At 46.4% G+C, this 17,861-nt stretch overlaps 1 protein-coding gene across 1 annotated transcript in view; it reads left to right on the forward strand.

Moving 5' to 3' along the window:
• Positions 1-13,769: 13,769 nt before the first annotated feature.
• Positions 13,770-17,861, forward strand: part of CTTNBP2 (cortactin binding protein 2) — a 330,426-nt gene continuing 326,334 nt past the window's right edge. The window contains 1 exon segment of the mRNA XM_033959698.1: positions 13,770-13,871. Within this exon segment, the coding sequence (XP_033815589.1) occupies positions 13,809-13,871 (63 nt within the window). The 5' untranslated portion in view covers positions 13,770-13,808.

Consider the following 17,861-nt stretch of genomic DNA (forward strand, 5'->3'; position numbering starts at 1 on the left):
CCCGGGAAGTCATCATGCCGCTGTATCGAGCGATGGTGCGCCCACATCTGGAATACTGCGTTCAATATTGGTCGCCGCACCTCAAGAAGGACATGGCAGTTCTTGAGAGAGTCCAAAGGAGGGCAACGAAACTGGTAAGAGGGCTGGAAAACTGCCCATATGCCGAGAGGCTGGATAAACTGGGGCTCTTCTCTCTGGAAAAGAGGAGGCTCAGGGGGGATATGATAGAGACCTTCAAAATACTTAGGGGCATAGAGAGGGTGGACAGGGACAGGTTCTTCAGACTAAAAGGGACGACAGGTACGAGGGGGCACTCAGAGAAACTGAAGGGAGATAGGTTCAAATCAAATGCAAGGAAGTTTTTCTTCACCCAAAGGGTCGTGGACAAATGGAATGCGCTCCCGGAGGAAGTGATCCGGCAGAGTACAGTACAGGGATTCAAACAGGGATTGGACAGATTCCTGAGGGAAAAGGGGATCGTGGGGTACTGAGGGAGGTGCTGGGGTGTTGCATAAGTATAGACAGCTCACCAGGTCGTGCAGGTGCAAGGCCGGAGGGTTAGGACATTGATGGGAAGATAGGACTTCGATGAGAAACCTAGGGGGCAAGGGGGCCCCTTCTGGTGATTAAGGCAGGTCATGACCTGTTGGGCCGCCGCGGGGGCGGACTGCTGGGCGGGATGGACCTCTGGTCTGACCCGGCAGAGGCACTGCTTATGTTCTTAAATCCTGTAGAACAGAGCTGCCCAAGTCCGGTACTCGAGATATACTGGCAGGCCAGGTTTTCAGGATATCCACAATGAATATGCATGAGAAATATTTGCCTGCACTGCCATCTTGGTATGCAAATATCTCTCATGCGTATTCATTGTGGATATCCTGAAAACCTGGCCTGCCAGTAGATCTCGAGGACTGGACTTGGCCAGCCCTGCTGTAGAACAAGTGATTGTTGCATTGTGCTTCGAATGATTACCTGCCGCTGCATCAGGAGTCTATTTAAGAGGATAACTTGGCTTCCCTATTGTATAACCAAAGGGCCAACCAATCTGTTTCCTTCATAAAGTACCCCCCTTAACTCTGAAAGGACTAGTAAAAATGTGGGCCTTGATTCTTCCCCTATTTATCATTCCTATACCTCATGTATTCATCAATTAAAATGTTAAATCTATAACCTCCCCCCTCCCTTTTATCAAGCTGCACAAGAGGTTTTAAGTGCGGGCTGCCAAGTTAAGTGCTACGACGCTCATAGGAATTCTATGAGCGCTAGAGCATTTACCGCACTGACTTACGCTAAAAACCTCTAACGTAGTTTGATAAAAGGGGCCCTAAAGGACAACCGCTATTAGAAATTACGTCAGTCGCTTCTAAAAGATAACAAATTGAAAATGTTTATAATCCCCTTCAAATGAAACTAGGACATCTCAAACAAAGTTAACCTGTACTTTGCCCTGTACTGTAAAGTTGTTAATTTACTAAAGGATAAAATGTACAGGCAGCTTAGAAAAGTGCTCTTTAAGGAGCCCTTTTGCAAAAAGGTGTTAAGGCCTAACATGCAATCTCCCCCCCCCCCCCCCCATTTTATACTCAAACAACGGGTTCTTTTTCCCTATGTGCATGACCTTGCATTTATCTACGTTAAAGCGCATTTGCCCCCTTTTACAAAACCGTAGCTCAGGTTTTAGCGCCGGCCGCAGCGGTAACAGCTCCGACGCTCATAGGAATTCTTGTGTGTTTTTGCAAAAGGGGGATTAGTAAGGTAAAAACAGGCTACTGTTAAAGACGTTAAAGCATTTTGTGCAATATTTTGCCTGTTAACACACAATAGTTGCACATTAGGTATTTAAAAAAAAAATATATATATATTTTTGAGAAAGCATATCCTGGCAGAGAATGGACCTGGAAGCATTAATCAGCTAGCACATTCAGATTACCACACGCCAACTAGTTAACATAAGAACATAAGCAATGCCTCTGCTGGGTCAGACCTGAGGTCCATCTTGCCCGGCAGTCTGCTCACGCGGCGGCTCAACAGGTCCAGGACCTGAGCAGTAATCCTCTATTTATACCCTTCTATTCCCTTTTCCAGCAGGAAATTGTCCAATCCTTTCTTAAATCCCAGTACTGTACTCTGCCTTATAACGTCCTCTGGAAGCGCATTCCAGGTGTCCACCACACGTTGGGTAAAGAAGAACTTCCTGGCATTTGTATTGAATCTGTCCCCTTTCAACTTTTCCGAATGCCCTCTTGTTCTTTTATTTTTTGAAAGTTTGAAGAATCTGTCCCTCTGTACTCTCTCTATGGGTTCATAGACAAGTCGGCGAAAGACAAAGGCGCACGCCGACAACTGAGCGCAAGATGGAGGCGCGCGCCGAAGAAAATTACAGTTTTTAGGGGCTCCGATGGGGGGTTTTGTTGGGGAGCCCCCCCAGTTTACTTAATAGAGATCGCGCCGGTGTTGTGGGGGGTTTGGGGGGTTGTAACCCTCCACATTTTACTGTAAACCTAACTTTTTCCCTTTAAACAGGGAAAAAGTGAAGTTTTCAGTAAAATGTGGGGGGTTACAACCCCCCACACACCCCACAATGCGGCGCAATCTCTATTAAGTAAAGTGGGGGGGTTCCCCCCCACGCCCCCCCCCCGTCGGAGCCGTAAAAACAGTAATTTTGTGCGGTGCGCGCCTCCGCGCTGCGCTCAATTGTCTGCACGCACCTTTGTCCCAGCGCGCTTTTGACCTGACACCCTCTCTATGCCCTTCATGATCTTGTAAGTATCTATCATATCCCCTCTAAGTCTCCTCTTCTCCAGGGAAAAGAGACCCAGTTTCTCCAATCTCTCAGCGTATGAAAGGTTTTCCATCCCTTTTATCAGACGTGTCGCTCTTCTCTGAACTCTCTCGAGTAACGCCATATCCTTCTCAAGGTATGGCGACCAAAACTGGACGCAGTATTCCAGATGTGGGCGCACCATCGCTCGATACAGCGGCAGGATAACTTCTTTTGTCCTGGTTGTAATACCCTTCTTGGTTATACCTTGATTACACAGGAGCACTTTGGTGAGATTCTGTAAACAGCACCTAAATCGGCCAGCACCTAGAAAAAAAATGGCACCAGTTGCATGGAGAACAAAAAAATAGAAGAAACAAAGCCTCGAGCTACTGTAAAAAGAACAGCAAAAAGAGGCACTGGAGATGTAAGGACCAGTTGCATGGGAAATGGTACTAAGGAGTGTTAATTGTCTTTTGTGTAGTAATTCACATGTTAGTTAAACTGATTTCCTGTTTATTGAAGTCTTATGTAAACCGAGTCAAGCCCCAACGGTATATAAATCTAAGGCTTAGATTAGATTTATACGATGTTTACAGAATTGCACCTAATGGGGCATATGTAAAAATGTAGACACCAGAAATGTAGGCCAGAGTTTTAAAGACCTACATTTCAGGCACCTAAGTTTTTGGAGAATTGCACTTAGCGGCACTTAAGTCATGCTCAACCCATAGAAATGCTCACTTAGGTGTTAGGCGCCACTATGCGCCATGTGATAGGCACCTACCTTTTCTAGAATCGGGTAGGCAACTATCACTCAACTAAATTTATTTTTTTCAATTATTAATACTATTAAGGAGATTTTGCTAATTAAGTTAGGCGTCCTTTAGAGAATCTGTTGAACAAACAAAAGTGCTCCATCCAAACCAAACCAGATTCAGTCAATATCATTCCACAGAACGTTCACTTATTGGGTTGACCATCACCAGTCTGTCTTACTTATTTCTTTAGATTTATCATCGGCATTTGACACGATAGATCATAAGCTTCTTCTGTCTCGTCTGTGTGAAATTGGAATTAAAGACCAGGTCTTGGACTGGTTTTCATCTTTTTTTACAGATCGTTCCTCCAAGGTAGTATTTAACTCAACATCGTCTGATTCATTTACAGCTGATTATGGTATCCCCCAGGGTTCTATCTTATCTCCCCTACTTTTCAATATTTTTCTCTCCCCCCCCCCCCTTTTAACATTAGGGCAATTTATCGGATTCACAATGTTTGCTTATGCAGATGATGTCCAACTAATTCACCCGATAGATCTAAATAATCAATCAGAAATAAAGTTCATAAACCAAAAATTGGAAAAGATTAACTCCTGGTTGGATTTACATTGAAAAGTCCAAAGTAATGATTTTTCCCAACAAGGAAGGACTTTCTATGCAGACCCCTCTTAAATTCAAGTCTCAATCTATTAAAATCATATCTTCACTTAAATTACTTGGAGTCACTTTTGATAGTAAATTTAATTACCATCTTCATATCAGTACAGTGGTCCAACGTTGCTTTTATTGGATACGTATGATCAGGTCGTTATCCAAACTATTAGATGCCTCATCGTTGAACATTTTGTTTCATTCTCTCGTGATTTCGTGCATTGACTATTGTAATGCCCTTTATAAAGGCATAACTAAAAAAGAAACAAGAAGACTCCAGATAATACAGAACACCGCTGCAAAGATTATATTCAATGCAAAGAAATCTAATCATGTTACCCCCCTTTTGCAAGGAGTCCACTGGTTGCCAGTGGAACACAGAATCACTTACAAAATTATTCTGTTAACATTTAAGACCAGACAAAACAATCAACCTGAATTTATTAATAATCTTCTTACCCCTTATAATCCTTCTAAGACCCTAAGATCGACAGCTAATAACCTTTTCTCTATTCTGTCACTGAATTATATAAATATACAATGAGGTCTACTATCTTCTCTGTCACTGCCCCTTCTCTTTAGAATAGTATCCCAAATGACTTACGTGAAGAATCAATTCGTAATAATTTTAAGACGAAGCTAAAGACATTTCTCTTTCTTGATGCCTTCAAGACCTAACTGTCCTTTTAAGGGTAATTGAGTTCAACATTATTTATAGCAACCCCTTCTATTGTTTTTTCCTTAATTGTTCTCTTTTACTTTGATTATTGTAGTTCTTGCCTTTTTACCTTTTGTTCCTGTTTTTAAAAGTCTTTGAAAATTATTGTTACAGTTTGGTGACGCAATGTCAGCTTAAACTTGTATTTTAGCTAAAGTATGTTTTATGTTTTTATGAATTTATACACCGCCTAGAAGGCTGATTGGGCGGTATAAGAAATTTTAAATAAACTTGAAACCTGAGGTGGTAAGTGTTCCCGTGTTACTTTTTTACAGCTAACACACTAATGCCCCCAGATTTTATATATGGTGACTAATGTTGCATGCAGAAATTTGGCTGCACAACCAAATTTTGCACGCAATATAATTAACAAGCAATTATCGGTGCTACTTGGCACAAATTAGAATTTACAAACACAACCTTTTAAGCATATTTTATAAAGTGGTGCATGTAAATTCTAATTTCAAAAGGGAGTGTGGTCTTAAGAGGGGCATGGAAGGATCAAGGGTGTTCCTAAAAATTACGTGCAATGTACTAGAACAGGGGTGCCCACACTTTTTTCCGACTCGCGAGCTACTTTTAAAATGACCAAGTCAAAATGATCTACCAACAATAAAATTTTTAAAAAACACAACGCACACCGTATGCATAGAATTGTTAATTATCATTCCTATTCCGGGGTTTTTTCAAAGAGGTCAAAGCAGATGACTCTATGCACTGTCACCTCAGTAACAACCATACAAAAATAGACAAATACCCACCCCCCTCCCTTTTTACTAAACCACAACAGCAGTTTTTAGTGCAGGGAGTAACGCTGAATGCCCAGCGCTGCTCTCGACGCTCATAAGCTCCCTGCGCTAAAAACCACTATTGCGGTTTAGTAAAAGGGGACCATATTGTAAAATATAGACAGCAGATATAAATTCAGACACATTTTGATCAGTAAATTTAAAATAAAATCATTTTTCCTACCTTGTCTGGTGATTTCATGAGTCTCTGGTTGCACTTTCTTCTTCTGACTGTGCATCCAATCTTTCTTTCAGCCTGTATGCTTCCTCTCCTCCACACCTCATTCCCTCCCCCAACTTTTTCTTCCTCTCTCCCTGACCTTTCTATCTTTCTCTCTTCTTGCCCTCTTTTTTTCTGTTTCTCTTCTTTCCTTCTATCTCCCTGCCTGCCCCCTTTCTTTCTTTCTCCCTGCCCTTCCCCAAGCCACTGCCATCGGGGAACAGGACCCAAACCGCCACCAATGGATAACAGGCCCCAAAGCCGCCGCTGCTGCCACATGCTCTCCCTGCTTCGTGCCGACCAGCATTCCTCTCCCCGACATCAATTCTGCCATCGGAGAGGAAGTTCCGCCCAGCCAGGCAGCGATTGGCTGGCCCAAACTTCCTCTCCGACGGCAGAATTGACGTCGGGGAGAGGAAGACTGATCGGCCCGATAGATCGCCAAGGCAAAGTGAGTCCTAGGTAATCGACTCACTTTGCCTTGGCGAGCTACTCGTCGATCGCGATCGACCTATTGGGCACCCCTGTACTAGAATATGCCTGATCGTCATAGAATTTAGGCATGGGCATTTGCACCAGGTTTCAGTTGACATAAATGGTTGCATCTAAATTTTAGTTGCAGGGCCAGCCACTACGCGTACTCTTTAGGTGTGGTTTATAGAACAGCATTAAGCAACATTTTTATTCCGGGTCGATTTTTCTGGCACAATAAATAGAATTTAGCCCATTGTGCCATATTGAATCTAGGCTTAGCGCATCTTAATGTGGGAATTTCCCATGCGCTAAGCCCATATTCTAATGCCCTTTTAGTAAACTCCTTGAGTGTATCTAGGGACGGATCATTTCTATTGGGTTTAATCATTTTGAAAAGTTGGTTCCTATGAATGTAGCCCCCCAGCTCCCCTATCTGTGCTTGCACTAATACCCACTGTTCACTATAGTGCTCCTTCTTCATTCTTGTGTAAACGGAAAGACAGTATATGGAATCCCTAAGCCTCTGGTGCCGTTTCTGATAGTGTGTTGGGTTGGTTTCTCCCTCTCCCACCTGCTTTCCCCTGTGCAGGGATCTGGACTCCGCTGTTGCTCTCTGCCACTCTCCGGCTCCTCTAGATTGGCTGCTGCTGCTAGAAGATGGCGACCGATGGAGGGAGTGGGGAGGAAGAGTCCTCCAGAGGAGGCAAGAACTGGGCTGGACGACGGGCTAGCCTGTGGCAATGATCCGGGCTTCGCCTGCCTGTGGTCCTAATCGCAGAAAAGTGCAACAGGCTACCCAATTTGCCCCGTGCCCGCTGCTGACAGGAAGAAGATTAGTGCTTGGTTTGTTTCTGCTTTTGCCGATCAGATACCTGAGCATCGAAATCTTTGTATAATAAATAAAGAAAACCTCCACAGTCTTTGTTCTCCTTTTTCTTACATAATGGATGCAAATCCTTTAGCCTAATGCATAGGAGCCAACTTTTCTAAATGATTTGGGGTGCCAAACTCAATGGAAATGATCAATCTGGAAATTGGAATGATGCATAGTTTTTAGCACGAGATGCGGCAGTAACAGCTCCGATGCTCATAGGAATTCTATGAGCATTGGAAATTGGAAGACTGGGCATCCAAATGGCAGATGTTATTAAATGTGGACAAATGCAAAGCGATGTACATTAGGAAGAATAACCCAAATCATAGTTACCATAGGGTCCACCTTGCGGTTCAGCACCCAAGAAAAAGATCTGGGTGTCATTGTCTACACGCTGAAACCTTCTGTCCAATGTGCGGCAGCAGTCAAAAAAAAGCAAACAAGATACTAGGAATTATTAGAAAAGGGATGGTAAATAAGACTAAGAACGTTATAATGCCTCTATATCGCTCCATGGTATCCTTAACCACGTTCCCAGAGTACTCTTATCAGAGATATGTGGTGAGTCTGTGACTCTGGGAAGTAGGTTTCTGTCCAAAACTCGCTGTCTGCCTTCAACGCTGGTCCACTGCCACCGTCTGGGTCCGCCGCCGCTCACTCAGCCAACGTCGCCTGGAATCTTCTGATTGAATCACTCGGGAAAGCCAAAAAAAATGAAATCTACTGCTGCTCAAGCACAAGTCCAGATCTTCAAGAGGATCCTGTACACAGTCACACTGAGGCATTAAATCCCACAGTTATACCACTTAAGTGGCAGGGACTCCCAGCTGACCCCGTATGGGCCCACTGTGTCCCCGCCTGAGCAGTTCAACATGTGACTATGATATCTGTCCCTTCCAGTGCTTCCCATGCACACTGCTGGATTATGTTTTAACAGCAAACTTTCAAAACAAAATAAAACTTCAAGCAATCTCAATATTTGAATGAAAAACTCCTGCTTTTTTTTTTCTGGGTTTCATTCACCCTCAAAATAGTCAAGCTTGTCAGGATTACAAGTCTCAGGATAATGTCCAAAGTTTAAGAAAAACAAACAAACACCGGACTGGCCCCAATAGTATCCCTCCACTGAAGGATCAGGCTTCGGAAGGCTTCTTATCCCTTTCCCCACCACAAAAGCTTCTCTTAGGTTTTCAATAGGTTTCTTTACTTCTTTTAAGCACACACACACACACACACACAAAAAAAAAAACCCCAACCAATTTTTACAGTTCTTTCTTTGACAAACACTTGGCCCTTGCACTGCTGTGTGGCACCCAAGCCTGTGCACCACTAGTCTGGCTGGGCTGGCTGTCCCAATTCACTTTTTCTAGCCCACCCGCCAAACTGCAAAGCTGGGATTTAATTTAGTACATCCCAGCCGCTTCCCGGTCTTCTCCCCAAGCTAGGGTTCAGGGCAACAAGGTCAGGCAACTCTACCTTATGCTTTCTTCACTGAAAATAAACCCCTTTACAGGATTTAGAACAGTGTTCTCAAACTCAAACCCTTTGTAGGGCCACATTTTGGATTTGTAGGTACTTGGAGGACCTCAGAAAAAATAGTTAATGTCTTACTAAAGAAATGACAATTTTGCATGAGGTAAAACTCTTTATAGTTTATAAATCTTTCCTTGTGGCTAAGTCTTAATAATAATATTGTAATTTATAGCTAAAGAGCCATATGCTCAAGAAACTGTTTTACTTTTGTGATTATGACAAACATATCGAGGGCCTCAAAATAGTACCTGGCGGGCCGCGAGTTTGAGACCACTGATTTAGAGAGAGGAAACCCCCCCCCCCCCCCAGCATAATTGTCCCAGTACAAAAAGCCAAACCTAAGCTTCTGCTATGATCCTCTCTCTCTATTAAGGAGCCCCTCCCAACGGGGCAAAACATTCAGCCCTGGGCTCACACTGCTAAGTGAAACAAACTAAACAAGGCAACAGGCTTTGCAAACTTTCAGAGAGAATAAAAAGCAAACTCTGACCTGTTCCAGACTGCTCCACTAAAACTCCATAGATTCAGGAGGAAATTTTTTTTCACTCAGAGAATAGTTAAGCTCTGGAACACATTGCCAGAGGATGTGGTAAGAGCGGATAGCGTAGCTGGTTTTAAGAAAGGTTTGGCAAGTTCCTGGAGGAAAAGTCCATAGTCTGTTATTGAGAAAGACAAGGGGAAAGCCACTGCTTGTGTATGATGGTGCTGTGGTTTGATTGGTGCGTGCATGTATGACGTTGCTTGTTTGTTTGCTTTTTAGCGGGCGGGCATTCTTCTCCAGCTGCTCCGTTCTCCCTTCAGCTGACTCTGATTTCCCATTTTTCCATCTTGGGTTCCTGAAGAAGGGTTGGTCCCCGAAACCAGGCTGGTTGAACCTGGCAGGCTGTAGCGTTGTGATTTTTGCGCTTCAGAGTTGTTGACATCATTCAGTTAAGTTTGTCATCTTTGATTTTTGTTGGGGAGTCGGCTGACTTGATTCAGGCTGGGGCCACTCTGTGGTTTCACTTGGTTTTCACTGCAGTTTATTTATTTAATTATTTGATTTGTGATATTTTCACCTTTGATTTATTGCACACATTGGGTGCCCTGTGATGGTGTGCGGGTGGGGGTATGTTACCTCTACCTGACTCGTGAAGCGTTGGAGCTTGTCTCCCGTCGCTGCTCGCTCATACTGAGGGTACCTAATATAGCCTAATATAGGGTATGATCCTGTCCATCGTCACGTTGTATTACGTGGGGTGTTTAGTTTGGTCCCTGAGTGGCCCCCTCCTGAACCTTTTGACTATTCTGCCTTTTTGTGGTTTCTGCCTTGTATTAGTAGCATGGAATATTGCTACACTTTGGGTTTTGGCCAGGTACTAGTGGCCTGGATTGGTCACCGTGAGAATGGGCTACTGATCTTGATGGACCATTGGTCTGACCCAGTAAGGCTATTCTTATGTTCTCCTAGTCCATTTGAGGAACACTTTTCACTCTCAGCTGGATTCAGTTCTTCCATGCAGACGTCTCCTGTCCTGTCTGTAGAATCTCAGCTCTCGTGTTCTCACCCAGCTCCTCCCCCTCTGCCTGAGCTCTGCTGCTGGAAAAGGGCTCTCTCAATCTAAGCCCCTCCCCCATGATTTCCTCAGGTGGAGGTTTGCTAAGCAGGTTGATTCTTGGCCAGAGCCTATTCTTGCCTTTTCTTAAAGGACCAGACTTAAAAGAAGCAGCACAGAAATATTTCTCCTTTCTGGGCTGTGCTGTCCTGACTCTTATTCTGTGCACAGGGGTAGGACTAACATGGGCTGGTTCGGGATCAAAGTCCATTATCTCAGGGTCTGTGAAGCACAGCGCAGGGGTCCCTGCCACAATATGCATGAAAGAAATTTGCATATAGTGGAGGCAGAGTATGTAAATCAAGTTTATGCATATTCATTGTGGATATCTTGAAATCCTAACTGACAAAGGGGTACTCCAGGACTGAATTGAGAAACACTGGCCTAGTGGTTAGAGCAGCAGCCTGAGGACCCTGGGTTATGGGTTCAAGCTCTGCACTGCTTCTTGTGACTCTGGACAAGTCACTTAATCCTCTCAGTGGTTCCCAAACCCTGTCCTGGGTAGTGTGACCATATGGCTCCAGAAAAAAGGGGATGGATTGAGACATCTGGGTTTTACTTCCATTGAAAGCAACCAAGATGTCACAATCTGTTCTCCTTACTTCCATTGCTTTCAATGGAAGTAAAACCAGGATGTCTCAATCCGTCCCCTTTTTTCTGGAGCCATATGGTCACACTAGTCCTGGGGGACCCCCAGCCAGTCGGGTTTTCAAGATATCCCTAATGAATATGCATGAGAGAGATTTGCATATAATGGAAGTGACAGGTATGCAAATCTCTCTCATGCATATTCATTAGGGATATCTTGAAAACCCGACTGGCTGGGGGTCCCCCAGGACAGGGTTTGGGAACCACTGCTCCAGTGCCCCAGCTAGGTTAGATAGACTGTGAACCTGCCGGGGAAAATGCTTGAAGGAATGTAAACTACCGTATTTTCACGCATATAACGCGCGCGTTATACGCGTTTTTACCTACCGCGCATAACCCTCGCGCGTTATATGCGTGAGCGCGGTATACAAAAGTTTTAAAACATAGTTCCCACCCCGCCCGACGCCCGATTCACCCCCCCAGCAGGACCGCTCGCACCCCCACCCCAAACGACCCGCTCGCACGCGCTCCCACCCGCACCCGCATCCACGATCGGAGCAAGAGGGAGCCCAAGCCCTCTTGCCCGGCCGACTCCCTGACGTCCGATACATCCCCCCCCCCCGGCAGGACCACTCGCACCCCCACCCCGAAGGACCGCCGACTTCCCGACAATATCGGGCCAGAAGGGAGCCCAAACCCTCCTGGCCACGGCGACCACCTAACCCCACCCCGCACTACATTACGACCGTCCCCCCCAAGAACCTCCGACCGCCCCCCAGCCGACCCGCGATCCCCCTGGCGACCTCCACGACCCCCCCACCCCCCTTCCCCGTACCTTTGGTAGTTGGCCGGACAGACGGGAGCCAAACCCGCCTGTCCGGCAGGCAGCCAACGAAGGAATGAGGCCGGATTGGCCCATCCATCCTAAAGCTCCGCCTACTGGTGGGGCCTAAGGCGCGTGGGCCAATCAGAATAGGCCCTGGAGCCTTAGGTCCCACCTGGGGGCGCGGCCTGAGGCACATGGGCCCAACCCGACCATGTGCCTCAGGCCGCGCCCCCAGGTGGGACCTAAGGCTCCAGGGCCTATTCTGATTGGCCCACGCGCCTTAGGCCCCACCAGTAGGTGGAGCTTTAGGATGGATGGGCCAATCCGGCCTCATTCCTTCGTTGGCTGCCTGCCGGACAGGCGGGTTTGGCTCCCGTCTGTCCGGCCAACTACCAAAGGTACGGGGAAGGGGGTGGGGGGGTCGCCAGGGGGGTCGCGGGTCGGCTGGGGGGGCGGTCGGAGGTTCTTGGGGGGGGCGGTCGTTGGGGGGGAGGGGGGTTTGCGTCGAGGGCAGGAGGGCCTGGGATCCCTCCTGCCCGTAATGTAGTGCAGGGTGGGGTTAGGGGGTCGCCGTGGCCAGGAGGGTTTGGGCTCCCTTCTGGCCCAACTACCAAAGGTAAGGGGGTGGGGGGGTCGTGGGGGTCGCCAGGGGGGTCGCGGGTCGGCTGGGGGGGCGGTCGGAGGTTCTTGGGGGGGGCGGTCGTTGGGGGGAGGGGGGTTTGCGTCGAGGGCAGGAGGGCCTGGGATCCCTCCTGCCCGTAATGTAGTGCGGGGTGGGGTTAGGGGGTCGCCGTGGCCAGGAGGATTTGGGCTCCCTCCTGGCCCGATATTGTTGGGGAGTCGGCGGTCCTTCGGAGGGAGGGATGTATCGGACGTCGGGGGGGGGCATCAGGCTTTCAGGATGGGGACAGACCTTCAAGGGGGGACAGTGCACGGAAGTCAGGGGGGGTGAACGGAGAGTCGGGACAGCGCACGGAAAGTCAGGGCGGGCGAAAGGAGCGTCGGGCAGCATGCGCGGTATACCCGTGAGCGCGGTATACCAAAGTTTTTGTACATATCGTGATTTCTGCGCGCTATATCCGTGTGCGCGTTTTATACGGGTGCGCGTTATTTGCGTGAAAATACGGTACTTAGACAACATCCATTGATAGGCAGTAATAAATAAGGCAAGCCACAACAAAAGTTAATCTGGTGTAAAAGGGTTAAAACAGGGGTAGGGAACTCCGGTCCTCGAGAGCCGTATTCCAGTCGGGTTTTCAGGATTTACCTAATGAATATGCATTGAAAGCAGTGCATGCAAATAGATCTCATGCATATTCATTGGGGAAATCCTGAAAACCTGACTAGAATACGGCTCTGGAGGACTGGAGTTCCCTGCCCCTGGGTTAAAAGAAATGTCCATGAGTTCAGTGCCGACAAGGAATATTTTGCACAGATTCCCCACACCTCTGAAATCCCGAGACAGCATGCAATCCGAGGACAGACCTAGGATCTCTCCCTCCCCAGAACTGGGAGGACAATTTATTGAGACTGTCCCCCAAAGTAACGAAATCTGTTGGAAAATTTAAACTAAAGCATTGCAAAAGGACCACCAGCCAGTCAGGTTTTCCGGATAGCCCTAATGACTATGCATGAGAGAGATTTGCATGGAATGAAGATGATAGGAATGCAGATCTGCTGCATGCATAGTCATTAGGGCTATCTCAAAAACCCGACTGGCTAGTGGTCCTCCAGGACAGGGTTGGAGGAACCACCGCTGTAACAGACAACCTCAGCTCCCCACTAATCCCAGCTCCTTCTTCACTCTCGTGTAAACAGAAAGGCAGTACCGTCTTTGAGAAACCCTCGAGCCTCTCCGGTGCCGATCTGAGAGTGTGTCGGCAGGGACAGGGTTACTTTCTCCTCCTCCCACCCACACTCTACCGTGCGGGGGGCGGGGCTCCACTGCCGCTCTCTGCCTCTCTCCAGCTCCTCTCAGTCGGCTGCTGCTGCTGGAAGATGGCGACGGACGGAGGGAGCGGGGAGGAAGAGCGCCGCAGCCCCGGTGGGGACGCAGAGGAGGTAAGAAGCGGGCCGGCAATGGGTCCGGGCTCCGCCCGCCCGCGCTCCTTCTTGCAGAAACGTGTCTCGGGCTGCCCGCGCGCGCTGCCGACAGGAGGAAGATCGGTGCTCGGTTTGGGTCCGCTTTAGCCGAAATCTTTGTAGAAGGACTCTATATTTGAAAAGAAAAGCCCCGCAGTCTTTGTTCTCCCTTTTCTCCTACCGTAGAATGGATGCAAACCTTTTTAGCCTCATTTCTATCGTCTGTTGCTCTTTGCAATTCTTTCAACTTTCCCAACAGATTTGGCTACTGGCGGGGCGAGTTGTCATTGAATTCCTCAGGGCACGGAAACGCATTGTCCTCCCAGACCCCGGATCGGTCCTCGGTTCTGCACGCTGTCGCGGACTTTTAGAGGTGTGTGGGGGAAGCGATGCCAAAGAGTCCTTGTCAGCACTGGACTGTTGACATTTCTTTTAACCCTTGCACTCCTGCTTAACCTTTGGCGTGGCTTGCCTTATTATGATTTTTCTAAGCCCACGTGCTTTCCCATCGTCCTTTACAAAGGGGAGGGGAGCGGGTTAAGAGGGGCTTTTCTGGGTGTCATTTCAATTCACTGGCCAGAGCTCTCCATCACTTTTACTAAATCATAGAAAGCCGAAGGTTGCTTTATTTTATGGTATAAGGCAGGGGTAGGGAACTCCGGTCCTCCAGAGCCGTATTCCAGTCGGGTTTTCAGGATTTCCTCAATGAATATGCATGCGATCTATTTGCATGCACTGCTTTCAATGCATATTCATTGGGGAAATCCTGAAAACCCGACTGGAATACGGCTCTCGAGGACCGGAGTTCTCTACCCCTGGTATAAGGCGCAGTGGTTAAAGCTACACCCTCAGCACCCTGAGGTTATGGGTTAAGTGACCCTGGGCAAGTCACTTAATCCCCCCATTGCCCAAGGTATATTAGATAGATTGTGAACCCACCAAAATAGACGAGGAAGAATGTTTCAGTATCTGAATAAATTCATGTATACTGTTCTGAGCTCCCTTGGAGAACAGTATAGAAAACTGAATAAATAAATAGTATGAAAACCAGAACTGGCATTGTGACATCATAATGCCTCAGTCCACCAGTGTCTAAGAGCCAACCTCATCAGTGATGTCATAATGGCTTCATTGTCCTATACTCGGCTCACTTCTACTACATTTTGATTTCTAGAGTGGCAAAGTGGTTAAAGCTACAGCCTCCGCACCCTGAGGTTGTGGGTTCAAACCCACACTGCTCCTTGTGACCCTGGGCAAGTCACTTAATCCTCCCCATTGCCCCAGGTACATTAGGTAGATTGTGAGCCAGGGAAAATGGTTGAGTACCTGAATAAATTCATGTCAACTGGTCTGAGCTCCCCTGGGAGAACGGTATAGAAAATTGAATAAATAAAAAAATAAAAAATAAATCTTGAAACCAGCGAATGAAAACCCATGTAATAAAAATAGCCTGTGTGCTAGGTTTTCTTTGTCCTGTTATTGAAAGGATCTGGGCTTCCTGCGGGTTTTTTTCATTGTTGTTAAGCTCTAATTTTGATTTTCTAGCTGTACTGGAGTGGAACAAGTTGTCAGCGATATATTGTATTTATTCAAGAAGGCATCTTGTCACCAAGAGTAAATGCACTTTTTAAAAGGCAGCCGTTAGACTACATATTTTAATTGTTGCTGTACTGTATACAGCAATCCTAACAGTTGAATGCCTAGTAATCAAAATTGTTTTAGGAGGTGGGTTGTTTGGCCCTATATCAATAGTAGTCAAGGCTAGGAACACTTGAATAGAAAATGGAGCGAATTCTGTTCCAGTTGCTTTGGGCGGGTTCGATTTAGCTGCACACTGAGGTCAAAAGTGATAGGGAGCTGAAGTTAAGGAAGGGTAGAAATGACCGTTCTGCTCATTTCTGCCTGTTGGAACTATAATGAGACTTTGGGATTGAACAAAATGCTGCATTTTCTTTGGGACAGAATTTGAATGTTTTCCCATGCAGCATCTACAATGGGAAACCTTGGTAGCTAAATCAAGCCCAGATCTATTATAGATTTTTGCTTTAAGAGAGTCATTTTATCAGAAGACAATTGAGACATCAAGCAGAAGCCTAATTACAACCCAGTTTAAAAAGACATTTAGGAATCTGTCTTTGACAAAAGTGCCCCAGAAAAGCTGCTAACAGGAAGGTGTGCATATAGGAGCAGATGTAAATATTAGTGCTGTGCCCCAAATCTGCCGCCTAACACACCTACATCAGTCATGTACAAGTATGCATTTCCTTTTCATTGTCCAAAATTGTCTGGGAAATTTAATTTCATAGGATGCATCATATGTGTTTTATCGTATACATGCTCAAAATGCTTTTATAAAATTTCCCCCTTGGATGCCTATATGAGAAGTCCAGAAGGAACCCTAGGAACCTCTGAGCCATTAAAAACTCTCAGAATCAGTCCCAGTATTTCACTAAACATCTTTACAAGCCTGTAAATGTGTGTGTACTCTACACATAATTTATTTATTCAACTTTCTTTACTGTTCTTCCAAGGGAGCTCAGAACGGTTTACATCAGTGGTCTCAAACGCAAACCCTGTGCAGGGCCACATTTTGGATTTGTAGGGACTTGGAGGGCCTCAGAAAAAATAGTTAATGTCTTATTAAAGAAATGATAATTTTCTATGAGGTAAAACTCTTTATAGTTTATAAATCTTTCCTTTTGGCCAAGTCTTAATAATAATATTGTCATTTATAGCTAAAGAGACATATGATCAAGAAACTGTTTTAGTTTACTTTTGTGATTATGATAAACATACCGAGGGCCTCAAAATAGTACCTGGCGGGCCGCATGTGGCAGGCCGTGAGTTTGAGACCACTGGTTTACATGGATTTATTCAGGTGCTCAAGAATTTTTCCCTGTCTGTCCCGGTGGGCTCACAATCTGTCTGATGTACCTGGGGCAATGGGTAGGATTAAGGGCTCCTTTTACGAAGCCGCGGTAGCGGTTTAACGCGCGTAATAGCGCGCGTTAAACCGCCGGACGCGCTATCCGCTACCGCCTCCTCTTGAGCAGGCAGTAGTTTTTCGGCTAGTGTGGGGGTTAGCGCATGATTAAACGTCGCGTGTGTTAAAGCCGCCATAAGTGATTTGCCTAGGTTCACAGGGAGCAGTGTGGATTTGAACCCACAACCTCAGGGTGCCGCAGCTGTAGCTTTAACCACTGCACCTTATAACTCTGTGTCCCTTTTGCCCAGAGTATGCCCCAGGAAATGCCTGCACATAAAAATAGACACTAGAGGATGACCAAAACCACTTTTTTTGTTTTGGCTAAAACCGTATCTGTAACCAAATTTTCTTGCTTCAAAACCAAAACTGAGACTGTCCATCCCCTAATTAGCATTACAGACCTTCCTCCCTCTCTTCCTTCTTTCCTTCCTTCTCTCATGAACAGGAGCAATCCCCCTCCCTCCCACCGAACAGAAGTAGTCCCCCTCTTGAAACTGACGCTAAAGATTGTGGCAGCCATTTTGACAATGGAGCCAGCATAGGCAGGAATGATTGAGGATTGATCCTGCCCTGACTGCACCAGACCTCCAACAATCACAACGTAGGCCTGGGAGGAGCCTCTGGGTGGGGATGGGGGTCCAGGAGGGGGACTGTTTCTATTCAGAGGCAATGGTGGTGTTGGGGAGTAGGGCTGCTCCTTTTTTAGGGATACAGTACTGTTTTGGTTCTAGATGAAAGCACACTGGTACTTTCATCTGAAACCAAAAGAGGAGTGAATACAGATTTCAAGCTGGTTTCAATGTCAAAACTGAAATTCGGTCAGCATCTACTAGGTACGCGTTTTGCACGTGCCTGCTTTTGACATGCAGTCACACAAACCCCTTTTCTGCATGTGAAACAGGTTTTATACGAGGGACAGTGATCTTTCTAATTTTTGGTGGCCCTTATACGCATGAAAAACATTTGGGGCTGGATTCTGTAAC

This window comes from Geotrypetes seraphini, chromosome 9 (genome assembly GCF_902459505.1).
Source record: "Geotrypetes seraphini chromosome 9, aGeoSer1.1, whole genome shotgun sequence".
NCBI classification, from domain to species: Eukaryota; Metazoa; Chordata; class Amphibia; order Gymnophiona; family Dermophiidae; genus Geotrypetes; species Geotrypetes seraphini.